The 15,405-nt window shown below is 37.7% G+C and overlaps 1 protein-coding gene across 1 annotated transcript in view; it reads right to left on the reverse strand.

Annotated features, from left to right (window-relative positions):
- Nucleotides 1–15,405, reverse strand: part of LOC125240081 (exportin-7-B) — a 91,135-nt gene that overhangs the window by 73,366 nt on the left and 2,364 nt on the right. The window contains exons 3-7 of the mRNA XM_048147927.1: nt 9,717–9,820; nt 2,947–3,046; nt 1,577–1,684; nt 1,125–1,252; nt 158–353 (exon numbers count right to left, since the gene is read on the reverse strand). Of these exons, the coding sequence (XP_048003884.1) occupies nt 158–353; nt 1,125–1,252; nt 1,577–1,684; nt 2,947–3,046; nt 9,717–9,820 (636 nt within the window). The remainder of the gene's footprint in view (nt 1–157; nt 354–1,124; nt 1,253–1,576; nt 1,685–2,946; nt 3,047–9,716; nt 9,821–15,405) is intronic.

Below are 15,405 nucleotides of genomic sequence, written 5' to 3' on the forward strand. Positions count from 1 at the left end.
TAGTGGAATCCGGTTCCTAACTGTTATCAATATTCATTTGTGGAACCTAAGGCTGTATTTATTCTTGGAATCTAGTGTGTTATTTGTGGAATCCAAGTCCTAGCTGTTATTATTCATGAAATATTGAGGATTATTTGTGGAATCTAAGGAAGTTTACCTGCACAGTGCACAAATCATCAGAACACTCGTCGACAGCAGTGCCTATGAAGTCGTATGTAAGACAGTTGTGGGCAAGCCGGAGCAGGCTCGCTATGAGGGCGTGCTGGCTGGCATCTAATGGGTCTAGCGCCTTCCCTCTCGCGCCCGAGAGGAGGGAGCAGGAGAGACGGAACATCTCGAATAGTTGTGTGTCTCTGTGAAAGAATGAAAAAAGAAATTTTAAAAAAAATATTTAAAAATTTATCGGCTTCGGCCAGTTTCAGCCAAAAAAAACATGTTTCGGCCAAAAACGGCCAAATTTTTGACCAACGAAATTCTACTTTTGGGTAGCGTTGGGCTCACTTTTCCAGGATTTTAAAATTCCTGATAAGGCGATAAAGAGTTCAACAAATAACAAATAGTGAACAAAAAAAAACTTACATACAAGACTTCATAGTCTGATCTAGATAATCATCATCCCTCCTTGCGTTATCCCGGCATTTGCCGCGGCTCATGGGAGCCTGAGGTCCGCTGTGACAACTAATCCCCAGATTTGGCGTAGGCACTAGTTTTACGAAAGCGACTACCATCTGACCTTCCAACTAAAAGGGTAACTAGGCCTTATTGGAATTAGTCTGGTTTCCTCACGATGTTTTCCTTCATCGAAAAGCGACTGGCAAATATCAAATGACATTTCGCACATAAGTTCTGAAAAACTCATTGGTACAAGCCGGGGTTAGAACCCGCGACCTCCGGATTGACAGTCGCACGCTCTTACCGCTAGGCCACCAGCGCTTCAGCGGTCTAGATAATATAAGTATAAATAAAACTGGTTTTATACATTTTTTCAGCTATTCTAACAAATATCGGCCGAAACTAGAGCCAAGGCCGAACCTTCGGTTTCGGCCAGAAAGGTCAGTCATGGTTCGGTCGGTCACTGAAGATTTGCCAACTAATTACTAATTTTATACAAATTTAATACATACCTAAACGACGAAGCGATCTTCCTGTGTTTGGCCAGTGAACGGTTCGCATCAGCCTCTGACACTTGATTCATCTCTAGCACCAGCTGCGATAGTAGCTGGACTCCTATTGTACACATTTCTGCCGGACCCTGGATAGAATAAATTTAATGTTACTATTAGATTATCAGAAAAGGTTGTGCGCCTGGTTGCATAGATTGTCCGCTAGGCTTGTGTCGTTTTCGAACTATGAATTTTAGGAATAAAATCCCATCAATGACCGAAATGAACTGAATCTTTCCATGCTCTGTGAATCGGTCTTTGTTCATTTAGTTCAGTATAGGATCGGCGAGCGCGAGCGGTTCGGAACGAGAACGAGTGTGTGACTGCGCCGAGCGAGTGCGAGCTATTTAGCAGAGCAACACAAAAACGTCAAGTTTAATTTTCGGAGCGCTCCGATCAACGAACACACTCACCTGTAGGAAAGTCCCCACGTCTCCCATGACGTTGTGGAACACAAATTCTTCCTTGACCATGTCGAACCAGCCCAGCTTGGTGATGCGTGCGAACAGCGCCACCAATGCCTAGACAAAACAACAATCATTTATTATACTGCTACATTTATTTAACAAATTCAACTCTAAAACAATAGGTTAAATCAAATGCTTAGACATACGACGGTTTAAAGGTGGCCACTGACGAGCCTTCCAACAGTCCAAATGGCGTGGTTGCATTCCAAAATCGGTCCGTGAATGTCAAAAACGTGTAATGTTTTTTAAACGGCATCCTGAACGTGGATTTCCATTTGGATTGAAATCCACCACGCCACGCCATTTGGACGTATCGGCGTGGCGACTTTGATGTGACCGTCAGTGTTAGAAACGTACACAAAACGCGCACCACGCCATCTAGACGCATTCTAAACGCTCCGTAAATGTGCAAAACTGCGTCCATTTTTATTCAGTTTACACGGCACTGCCGCCACATAAAGACACGAACACGATAATAGGTAAAATCAAGCCGAGACTTTCGTTTTATCTATACAAGAAGAGTATCGTGTATATCCATGTTTATGGCAAGTTACAAAGTAGTCGCATAGCGACAACTCTTGAGGTTTCGATAAAATTCATGTCACTTATTTTCTGTATTGAAGTTTTTTTTTATGGGATAGGAGGCAAACGAGCAGACAGGTCGCCTGATGGTAAGCGATCACTGCCGCCCATGGACACCCGAAACACCAGAAGTGTTAAAGTGACCAAGTTCGCAGGCGGCAAAGTCGGGCGCGGGTATCGAACCCGAGTCTTCGGCATTCGCGTAACCGCGGACGGACGGACGGACGGACGGACGGACAGACATGGCGAAACTATAAGGGTTCCAACTTGGGCCATTTTTTTCAAAGTTGTCCACCCCACTTTTTTTGTAACATGGGTATTTTTTACGCGATTCATACTCAGAATCGAGAGCTCTTTCGATCCTGATAGGAGAAAAAAAATGTCCTAAGATTTCCATACATTTTTTCGAACCTTCCATTCCGTTACCGCCATACAAAATGTATGAAAAAGTGGTAACGGAATGGGAAAAAACCTTGGGACACTTTTTTTCTCCTATTAGGATTGAAAGAGCTCGAGATTCTGAGTGGCAAACACATAAAAAATTCCTAATCTAAAAAAAAGTGGGGTGAACAACTTTGAAAAAAAATGGCCCAGTTGACTACGGAACCCTAAAAAAAATGGCAGGGTGGAGTTAATTCTGCACAGAATTCTTGGCCAGTCTACTTATAGGCCAAACAGGAAAGCATAGTTGGTATGTTTCTGGTAATGAACACAAGAACTAGATTTACACATACCTGAACGACAAAGTTTGCGAGCTTGGGGCGGGTGGCGAGGTAGTTCAGGGCATAATTGCGGATGTCTAGACGCTGCTGGACTGTCAAACTCGTCGTCGATCTAAAACAATACAATTTTTTTATATCCACACTAATATTATACATAGGAAAGTGTGTGTCTGTCTGTTTGTCCGTATGGCAAAACGGAGCGACGAATTGACGTGTTTTGGAAGGGATGGAGAGTGACATAGGCTACTATTTGACTCTTTCTAACCCCCCCACTTCCCTAAAATGGGGGATGGAATTTAACACGAGCGAAGCCGCGGAAGCTAGTGACTTAATAAAAGTGAGAGAGCTTTAAGAATAACAAAACAGTGACAAGTATCTGACAGCACATGTCAAAAAATACTACGAGTAAGTAGTAATAAAGGTTGTGGTACACCTTGTTATTCGTCATTTACAGGGTCGTGCACAGATCTTTAAAACCCTACATAAAGGTCTATTCCCCAAAGCCAGCGTCCGCCGGCTTTCCGCGCATGCGTGCAGTATCGAAAAAACTGAAAACGCATTGTTTGGCTCTGTAACCATGACAACGCCTTATAACGACACTGCGGGCGTGCCCGGGAAGGCTTTGGGCAGCCGAGCTGACAGTGCAAACCTTTGATTCAAATACAGGAAACAGTGTGAATTTCACGAAAGTTAGTCAAGAAAACTATTAAAAACTAAGTGCATGGTCGTAGAAAAAGTATTGTATGCAACGGTGTTTAACTGAGTCAAAAAATACTCGTGGCGTCTCAATAACAATTTTCGGCTTCGCCTCAAATTGTTACCCACGCCACTCGTCTTTTTTGACCTCCTTTATCCTTTCGTATGCGTCTGTCAAAAAATTGTCATTAATATATTAGTCATAATAACTACATGTTAAAGTTGAAACAATATGGAGCAGATCTGCTCCTAAGCATACGAGAGGTTAAACACCTGTTGCATAAAATACTATTTTGACGAACTCTATAACAGTAAGAGTTGTGAATGTTGTGATAGCAGCTTCTTAGATAAATAATATTGTAGTTGACCTAAAGAAAATTCCAACGGAAATCAATAAAAACCGGCCAAGAGCGTGTCGGGCCACGCTCAGTGTAGGGTTCCGTAGTTTTTCGTATTTTCCTCAAAAACTACTGAACCTATCAAGTTCAAAACAATTTTCCTAGAAAGTCTTTATAAAGTTCTACTTTTGTGATTTTTTTCATATTTTTGAAACATATGGTTCAAAAGTTAGAGGGGGGGAGACGCACTTTTTTTTCCTTTAGGAGCGATTATTTCCGAAAATATTAATATTATCAAAAAACGATCTCAGTAAACCCTTATTCATTTTTAAATACCTATCCAACGATATATCACACGTTGGGCTTGGAATTAAAAAAAATATCAGCCCCCACTTTACATGTAAGGGGGGTACCCTAATAAAACATTTTTTTCCATTTTTTATTTTTGCACTTTGTTGGCGTGATTGATATACATATTGGTACCAAATTTCAGCTTTCTAGTGCTTACGGTTACTGAGATTATCCGCGGACGGACGGACGGACGGACGGACGGACGGACGGACGGACGGACGGACGGACGGACAGACAGACATAGCGAAACTATAAGGGTTCCTAGTTGACTACGGAACCCTAAAAACAGGTTGTAGAAGGTATAATCAAAGAGGATCGAGTATTATAGAGAGTTACTGTTGAAGTAAAATGTGTAATTACAGTGCATAGACTGCCATCTCTTCGACTAGGGATTGCAATCCGGTCCGGCGGATCCGGTAATCCGGCCGGATCCGGTACTTTTTTCATGCTACCGGATCCGGTGAAATTCGCCGGATCCGGTACCGGATCCGGTAATGTAATTTAATATGTTAGAATAGTGCAAAAAAATAACATTTACGCTAACATTTGAACGTAGCTCAACAGGGGATTGCAATCCGCTCTGATTTCCAATCAAAAAATAATTTAATACATACGTTTTTTGCATTACTACGAGTAGATTTACTAGGCCGTTTGGAAGTAAAATAATGTGCTCAAGTGACGCGTCAAACTTTCCGTCTTTGAATCTTTAGTGAAATCTGTGCAATTGTTTGCTTGGATGCAAAATGTGGAATAGTGGAGAGTGACAAAGGGCCATACGACAAAACTTTTCGTTAACATGTCACTGAGGTCAATCCTTCGCGTTTTCTAGCCAAACACTATCCGAAATCAAGACCTATTGAGTATATGCCAGCAAACACCCATTAGTGAGGAAACCGTGACACAAAAAGTACATTGGTAGCACACAATTCCAAGAGTTTCCTCTAACGAAATAACGCAACCATTTCTTTCGGCTGGAAATCGCCTGCCGCTGGAAGGAGCCTTGGCTCCGGGCGCCCTGTAAACTCATGGAAGCGGTCCGTTGAGGATGAACTACGAGCGACCGGGTCGAGCTGAAGCGAGGCCACGAGGGTAGCTGAAGATAGGAAGGCATAGCGCGAGCTTGAGAAGGCCCTTTGCATCTCTGTGGTGACGTAGGACTACAAGAACAACAACGTTTTCAGCATGATATAAGAAGTATGAGGGCACATTGCTACAAAAATCATAAAAAAACAATTCAAAGCTTAAATATGAACATTTTTAAAAGGTATCCAGTAAGACTCTTGATGACTTTAATTTAGCTACTGTAGTTTTTTAAATTCTTCTTTGCGTGTGAGAAAAGTTAACTGTAAAATAACACATAACATAATTATCTCTTTTTAAATAGTTATCTCATAATGCATGTAGGTAATGTTATAATGTCCGTTCTTAATAACTTAAAAGCTCTATAGGTATTACTTTAAAACAATACAGTAAAAATAATTTTGTTATCCTATGAAAGTTTAAAAAGAACGAAAGAATTTTATTTGCGACTGATTATTTTAGTAAAATTTACTTGTTACCTGGTAAAAATGTTGATTTCTAAGCTTTCAAGTTTTGGTTTATTAATCGTGAAGCAAAATACCATCATATTTCTCATATTATGCTGAAAACATACAAAAAAAGTTACTATTTGGGTACTTTTAATCCTCAAGGTCAATCCGGCCGGATCCGCCGGATTGGGACCAAAATCCGGCCGGATCCGCCGGATTGGGACCAAAATCCGGCCGAATCCGGCCGGATTGGATATCAGACCGGATTGCAATCCCTACTCTTGACACAGGCTTAAAACTTTTGAACCTGTTTTGACAATTTGGCCCATATTCTTAGCTTGATATGTTTTAAAATGTCAAATATTAATATTAGCGCCAGCTAGCTGAGCGTACCCCAAAGGTGTAATGCCATCTAGGCCACCGTACCTTTTTCTGTATGGTACTGAGGTACGTTTTTTTCTTAGACTTTATCTGTCTATACGGAGTTATACACGGTGTTTCCGTTATCACTCAAAACCTCAGACACCCCAACTGATTTTTATTTTTTTAAACTTATCTATAGTATTCATTTTTTAATCTGATGTTTATTAATTTTTTAAATTGAATGTTTAAATTTCTGTGCAGCTCTACTCGACTTTTAACTCTACACTCAAAAAAATAGTTGCTAGCTACCATCATAAACCTTCAAACTACTTATTTGTGTACGTTACTGCAACGAAATAAGGTTTACCATAATGTCACTGTAAAACACTTTAAAGCTTTGTCACAGCAAACTTCAAATTGGACAGATAATCTCAGTAAGCAAATTTAAACCCAACATTTAAAATAACAAGGTTGTAATTAGGTACGAGTTCAATTTGTTATGACTTATGACTTATTAGAGGTAAACGTTAAAATTAAACTGACAAACAACGTCAAACTCGTAGCGGAAAAAATAGTCGTCCAAGTAACCAGCCAGTATGAATACCCCTAAATACTGAAAAAGGTATACAACCTCTAGCAATGCGATATGCACACTGTTGTATTACGAATTTGTAGAATGGGCACGTAAAAAATAACTAATAATACTAATTAAAAAAAAATTACCCCCATCAAGATATAGCTCAATCGATTCTACTCTAGATTCTGAACAAACGGTTTTCAGGTTTCAAAACACAACACTCAAGTGTTAAGTGAAACACGGTGTATATTAGGTATAATACATATTTGCACTAATCAGGTTGCTAGGTGAGTAAGAACAAATACAAATTGCAAGTAAAGATAAGGCACGTGTAGGCCCTGATTTTTATCAAAATTATCTAAACAATTATTATATTCATTACAACTTGCGTTTACATGGTGACACACTACTATGAACAGACTCGTCTGCGTCTGTATATACAGAGTGTAACAAAAATGGTGGTAATCCGTTTAAGGGCGTACTCAGTATCGTATTCTTATCAGGAAAAAGTAGAAGAAAATTTTTTTTTCGCCAAAAAAATTTATAAATTTTTATCCTACTTTTTCCTGATGAGAATACGATACTGAATACGCCCTTAAACGGATCACCACCATTTTTGTTACACCCTGTATTGAGTCATCAATCATCAGCATAGGTCGGCAGGGGTGAGCTGTTTTCATACTACTGGGAATTTTCAGAATTTGAACTTTTTTCGTTTTTCATACATCCATATTAATATTATAAATGGGAAAGTGTTTGTGTCTGTTTGTTTGACCGTCTTTCACGTCAAAACGGAGCGACCAATTGACGTGATTTTAAGTGGAGATAGTTGAAGGGATGGAGAGTGACATAGGCTATATTTTGTCTCGTTCTAACGCGAGCGAAGCCGCGGGCAAAAGCTAGTGTATAATATAGTATTTTATGCAACAGGCGTTTAAAGGAGGTCAAAAAAGACGAGTGGCGTGGGTAACAATTTGAGGCGAAGCCGAAAATTGTTATTAAGACGCCACGAGTATTTTTTGACTCAGTTAAACACCGTTGCATACAATACTTTTTCTACGATCATGCACTTACTTTTGAATAGTTTTCTAGAATAACTATCGCGAAATTCGCACAGTTTACTATAAGTATTTTGACTTGTCCTCTGCAATGTTTCTGCACTCACCCTGTCGATCGCACTCACCGCGCCGCCGCCCGCCCCCGGCCGGCGCCCCGCGGCCCGCTATATCTCTTAAAGGCTACCTAACAATGCTGTAAGAGCTATATCGTATGCGTGAGTGCGCGGGGCGCCGGCCGGGGGCGGGCATCTTTTATGTAGGGTTTTAACGATCTATGCACGACACGGTAAATGACGAATAACAACACGGGAGTAGAAAAAATAAATTAATTAGAATGAGAGGACCTTAATGATAGCATTAAAGGTTAGTCTAAACTGTAAAGAGTTTGACGGCACATGTCAAAACAAATAACATTAGGAAGTGGCAAAGGAGGTCACACACATGTTCAATATTTTTTTTTAATAGAATGGAATAGAAAAACGTTTATTGCAGAAACCATCTTACAGCATCACATACATTAAAAACCGGCCAAGAGCGTGTCGGGCCACGCTCAGTGTAGGGTTCCGTAGTTTTTCGTATTTTTCTCAAAAACTACTGAACCTATCAAGTTCAAAACAATTTTCCTTGAAAGTATTTATAAAGTTCTACGTTTGTGATTTTTTTCATATTTTTTAAACATATGGTTCAAAAGTTAGAGGGGGGGGACGCATTTTTTTTTCCTTTAGGAGCGATTATTTCCGAAAATATTAATATTATCAAAAAACGATCTTAGTAAACCCTTATTCATTTTTAAATACCTATCCAACAATATATCACACGTTGGGGTTGAAATGAAAAAAAATATCAGCCCCCACTTTACATGTAGGGGGGGTACCCTAATAAAACATTTTTTTCCATTTTTTATTTTTGCACTTTGTTGGCGTGATTGATATACATATTGGTACCAAATTTCAGCTTTCTAGTGCTTACGGTTACTGAGATTATCCGCGGACGGACGGACGGACGGACGGACGGACGGACGGACGGACGGACGGACGGACGGACGGACGGACAGACAGACATGGCGAAACTATAAGGGTTCCTAGTTGACTACGGAACCCTAAAAAGAAAGAAAAAAAGAGATCTTAGAACTAAATACTTAAAACTATATTGCTTATTATTAAATACAACAAAAGGTGCTGATGCTGCAGATAGAGGCCACAAAAGGACTCCACTCAGCATATGCTCCAGCATATAATGCTACAGCGCTGGTCTTCCGTGAAGCCCAATTAATGATTCGATAACCGTAAGAGTTCAGACGCTAGTTTTTTAGAGAAATTAATTATATTTGACCTAAAGAGCCTTCCCTTAAAGTTACCGGAACTCAATATAGTAGCAAAGAGGATCGAGTATTATAGAGTTACTGTCAAAGTAAAATGTGTAATCACTAATCACAGCCATCTCTCAACACAAGCTTAAAACTTTTGAACCTCAGTTTTGACAATTTGGCCCATATTCTTAACTTGATATGTATTAAAATGGCAAATATTAATATTAGCGCCATCTAGCCAAGCGTCCCCCAAAAGTGTATCGCCATCCTGGTCACCGTACCCTTTTTCTGTAAGGTTTTGAGATACGTTTTTTCTTAGACTTTATCTGTCTATACGGAGTTACATATCGTCACTACTTTGAAAGAATCTCGTATCTCACACTGCTCCTCAAAGTTAAAACGCAGTAAGTCTATATGCATTTCATACATACTTACTACAATTATCTTTTCATTAACAGAAGAAGATACAAGTTTTTTTCAAAGTAGTGACGATATGTCTTTGCTTAAAGTTAGCGAAATTCAATATAAACACGGTGTATAGAAGGGATGTGGTGGTCTCACCTGCTGATGAGCTTGGCGAGGGTGGTGGCGGCTAGCAGCTGCGAGTACGCAGAGTCCGCGCGCTCCAGCAGCGCCTGGCATTTGCTTAAGGTGTCCGGGGACTCCTGTACATCATAATTTGGGTTATAGCTATAGCTAGAGATGCAATGAATAGTTGTTTGGCCGGATCCCGAATATTCAGCTGATGGGTGGGCCGAATATTCGGTATCCGGCCGCCGAATATTCGGACAGCAGAATTTTACCTACAATTTAAGCAGTAAGACTTGTTTCGTGTGAACTTCGCGCGTACTCCGATTTTGTATCAATGTTTATTTTTTTAATAATAAATGGCTATTATACTGGGGACGCTATTGCACAACACCCTGCATTTTATGATTAAGCACTGAGACTTGGCACAGGTTGTTCCTTGGGTAGCCCTGAGTAGATAAAGATCGGGAGGCATTGAGAGCCCCCCTTAATTTAGGAGGGAAGAGGGGGGGAAGGCTGGCGCCGCCGCGCTTCCTTTGAAACCATATTTCTCTAAAATTATACAAAATAGGGTATGCGATATATCATTTTCGGATAAATGAAGGACGAGGAATTCATTTTTGGAACAAAAAAAATGTATTTTAGAACAAAAATACAAAATAAAATGGGAAAATCTGAAAACGAAATTTTTTTTTACACATATTATTGAACATTTTATGAAAACTGTTATGGTTTTTTCTAAATAAAAAATATTATTTAATAGCTACATTTATCCAGTTTTAGAAAATGTATAATTTGTTATAGAAATATATTATAGGACGAGTGATAAAAAATAATTTACATCGCCCGATAGGGTGATTTGAATGCTAATTTCAATAAGTTTTGTCAATGATTTCAGGTATAATCACTATTTTTAACACACGAAAGCCGTAATCATTGTAGTTTATGGCTATTTTAATGATTAATGTACTTAAAATAAAAAAAATACAAAAAATTTAAAAAATATTAAAAATGTGATAATTTTTTTTAACATTATCCTATTTTGTTCTTTCTACACAATATATATCTAAAAGCAATAAATATCAATAAAAAGCCACATTTATGCAGTTTATAAAAATATATAGTTTGTTATATAAATATATTACAAAACGCGAGATAAAAAATTATGAAAATGAAAATTTTAATGTACGGGTCAGCTTGCAATATTCGATGAGGTGAGGTAAAGGCTATGCAGTGGAGTTCGTCTAGTAATACAGAAATATACTTATTCTAATAACGTTTACACATGTAGGTATATCACGACCCAGTAAAGAAAATTGTAAAAGTCCTATAATATAGTTTATTTTGATTGTAAAATAAAATTACATGTGACTTATATTGCAAAAAAAATGTCTTAATCACGTTCTCCTCTCCTAAAGCAGTTCTGCATGCATAGGCTTGAAGATTTTTTAGTTTACTAGCAGAATTTAGTTACTTCCTTTGGGCCCCCTTAAATCGGTTTTACCGGTTTTATCGTCATATTCTTCCTTTCAGTATCGATGATACTTAGTTATTGCGCAATAGTGCCATAAAAAATAAACTAGATTCGTATTAGCATTAAACATCAATGATTTTTGAACTAAGACATTGCTTTTTTACAAAGGAGAACCTCAAAAAATGGTCTGACTAGACGAAAACATGTGTATCGGGGCTAGTGCTCAAGGCTCTCAAAAAGTGTAGCTATTTTGAGTTATTCAAATAAAACAACATGAATAGTCTGAATTTAATTATGTATATATCACAACATCCACTGCATAAGCACATCAGCTCCGAACATTTAATTTAAAAAGTCTTTTTTTACGATTGCACCTTACGCGGCACTGTTTTTTACACTTGCATCCGACAATTTCGAGGCATGTTTCTGCAGCAACAGGCAACGTTGCGGGCAAGTAGGCTCCCAAATCCCAATTATTACAGACTTTCGTCCAGCCACAAGTAGCAAATAATGGCAAATTTTGAATTGGGAACCCTTACAAAAATGGTGCAAGGCAGCTTTTGTCGGTGAAATGCTGTTAATTTGGCGGTCTTTTTTGGTTAATAACTATTTTCGGCACTCGTTAACCAAAGTACAGGACGCAGATCTGGAATAATAAATATGTCAAGAAAGAATTATCCATAAATTATGCAAATCATATCTAGTCTTGAGCCACCACCTTGGCCTCGTTCCAGCTCAGTCCATATTCCCTCTTAGATAGAAAGGCGTAGAAGGATCTTGTGGAGGCCCTATGCACCTATGGGGTGCCTTAGGACATACAACAACAACAACAACATATCTAGTAGTTATCTACTATTTCACAAGATGTATTAGGATCAGATGTAAGTAAGTAAGTAAGTAAGTAAGTAAGTAAGTAAGTTTATTTGCGAAGAATAAGTAGGTACATTAGTGTCTTAGTTGGTAGGTGACATTTGGTTGCTTATTCTGCTATTTGTACTATACAGGTTGTACTAGCATGCAAAAATGTATATATCTGACCTATCATATCAATCGATCATTTCATGTAATATAAATAGTTAAATTCAGACTATATAGGAGTATGTTGTTTAATTTGAAGTACTCTAAATAACTACACTTTTTGAGAGCTTTGAGTACCTTTACCTCACCTCATCGAATTATACAAGCTGACCCGTACCGTACATCAAGATCGCCCTGCCACGTCACTTTCATTATTTTTTATCTCGCGTTTCGTAATATATTTATATAACAAACTATATATTTTTATAAACTACATAAATGTGGCTTTTCATTCATATTTATTACTTTTAGATATATATTGTACAGAAAGAACAAAATAGGATAATGTTATAAAAAAGTTATCACATTTAAATTTTTTTAATTTTTGTATTTTTTTTATTTTAAGTACATTAATCACTAAAATAGCCATAAAATAGAATGATTACGGCTTTCGTGTGTTAAAAATAGTGATTATACCTGAAATCATTGACAAAACTTATTGAAATGAGCATTCAAATCACCCTATCGGGCGATGTAAATTATTTTTTATCACTCGTCGTATAATATATTTCTATAACAAATTATACATTTTCTAAAACTAGATAAATGTAGCTATTAAATAATATTTTTTATTTAGAAAAAACCATTACAGTTTTCATAAAATGTGCAATAATATGTATAAAAAAAAATCTCGTTTTCAGATTTTCCCATTTTATTTTGTATTTTTGTTCTAAAATACATTGTTTTTGTTCCAAAAATGAATTCCTCGTCTTTCATTTATCCGAAAATGATATATCGCATGCCCTATTTTGTATAGTTTTAGAGAAATATGGTTTCAAAGGAAGCGCGGAGGCGCCAGCCTTCCCCCCCTCCTCCCTCCTAAATTAAGGGGGGCTCTCGATGCCTCCCGATCTCTATCTACTCAGGGCCACCCAATGAACAACTGTGCCAAGTCTCAGTGCTTAATCATAAAATGCAGGGTTCCCATACAAGACATAGCAATAGCGTCCCCAGTATTATTATACCTAAGTATTATAACCATAACCGTTTTTTTTTTACATTTAATTTGTTACCCCAAAATAATTCAATAAAAAATAGCACATCCAGTATCCGGCCGAATATTAAAAAAGGCCGAATAGGCCGGATACCGAATAGTAACCGAATATTCGGTGCATCTCTAATTATAGCAAAAACTATACAAGAGTAAGGGCCAGTTGCATCAATCAAATTTGACAGACACATCATCGTTACGCAGCAGATGGCTATGGAACTTCCCATACGCTTTAACGGTGACCGACGGTTTGATGTAACCGGCCCTAAGAGAAAAAAATGTTCTGTTGTTAATGCATAGAAAAGGCTCCCTAAATTATCAATCAATCAATTAAAACATTTTTTCTACTCCCGAACTGTTATTCGTCATTCAGTATCGAAAAAACTGAAAACGCATTGTTTGGCTCTGTAACCATGGCAACGCCTTATAACGATACGGCGCGCGTGCGCGGGAAGGCTTTGGGCAGCTGAGCTGACAGTGCAAACCTTTGCGTCAAAATACAGGAAACAGTGTGAATTTCACGAAAGTTATTTAAGAAAACTTTTAAAAACTAAGTGCATGGTCGTAGAAAAAGTATTGTATGCAACGGTGTTTAACTGAGTCAAAAAATACTCGTGGCGTCTTAATAACAATTTTCGGTTTCGCCTCAAATTGTTACTCACGTCACTCGTCTTTTTTGACCTCCCTTAAACGCCTGTTGCATAAAATACTATATTAAGAATAAACTTAACCCATAAGTGCATATAGTACCATTTATTTTAGTTCTAAAACATCTAATGTACAAAAAATTTATATTGCACTTGAGATTTTGAATTGATGAGTCTGTAATTGACATTGACTGATATGCCATTTCGGTTGTAGAGATTAGGCTATAGTTAAAACTACATATTATGCAAAAAGGCATTGACTAAAGCTACGGTGGTGAAATTCTTAGCCTTTTACACCCAAGCTGATACAATCATGAGGTTGTTGTTAGCTGGTTGTTAACATTATAATTGTCAATCTTAACATGTTTTCTAAGTTGTCCACCTTACTTTTTTTGTAACATGGGTATTTTTTACGGGATTCATACTCAGAATCGGGAGCTCTTTTGATACTAACAGGGGGAAAAAACTGTCCCAAGATTTCCATACATTTTTCAAACCTTCCATTCCGTTCCGTTACAAAATGTATGAAAAAATGGTAACGGAATGGGAAAAAAACATTGAGACACTTTTTTTCTCCTATTAGGATTGAAAGAGCTTGCGATTCTGAGTGGAAACCACATAAAAATTTCCAAATAAAAAAAAAAAGTGGGGTGGACAACTTTTTGAAATGACCCACGTCATTAAAATTCAAAATTTATTTAGCAAACCTCAATTTTTTTTTTTATACTACGTCGGTGGCAAACAAGCATACGGTCCGCCTGATGGAAAGCGGTCATCGTAACCTATGGACGCCTGCAACTCAAAGAGTGTCACATGCGCGTTGCCACCCCATTAGAAGCTTGTACACTGCCTTTTGCTGTGTTAAGTACACAGCAAAAAATAAATATAATATAAAAAAAACCGGCCAAGTGCGAGTCGGACTCGCCCACCGAGGGTTCCGTACAAACTTTCTTTCAAACTATACCTAGTAAAAATAATCTCATATTTTCATATAACTCTAATGACTTGACTAGAAGACAAAAGTATAGGCACTAATGAGTATTATAGTGTATAGCGCCATCTCCCGGTCAATTTGCTAACTAATTTGCGCGATCTGGTTTTTCAGGGATAATTCTTTATAATGTTAACCGATTTAAACAGTTTTTACTTTATTGGACAGAAGATGGTTTACGTAACATCTCGTATTAATTTTAAGTACGATATACATCCGCAAGGGTGGGTAAATTGAAAGTAAAAATCTGAAAAGTTTTTTGTGAATTAAAAAAAAAGTATTCAAAATACAAACACGATTACATTTTTCCTGTAATATATAGCATAAAACCAATGTTTACTAAAATTTTCATAATTTTTCGTTGGTAACCTTCGGAGATAAGGGGGGAACGGTATTTTTTTTACATTTTCCTTCAAAATTCTTTTTTTTCCACAACAAAAAAATTATAAAAAATAGTTTATTTACGTTCAATTTGAGCTCTTTCCAACGATACCCCACTTGACCTAGTAACTTGAAATTTACAGTTTGCCCCCCTTTCATTT

The sequence above is a fragment of the Leguminivora glycinivorella genome, chromosome 26 (assembly GCF_023078275.1).
Source record: "Leguminivora glycinivorella isolate SPB_JAAS2020 chromosome 26, LegGlyc_1.1, whole genome shotgun sequence".
NCBI classification, from domain to species: Eukaryota; Metazoa; Arthropoda; class Insecta; order Lepidoptera; family Tortricidae; genus Leguminivora; species Leguminivora glycinivorella.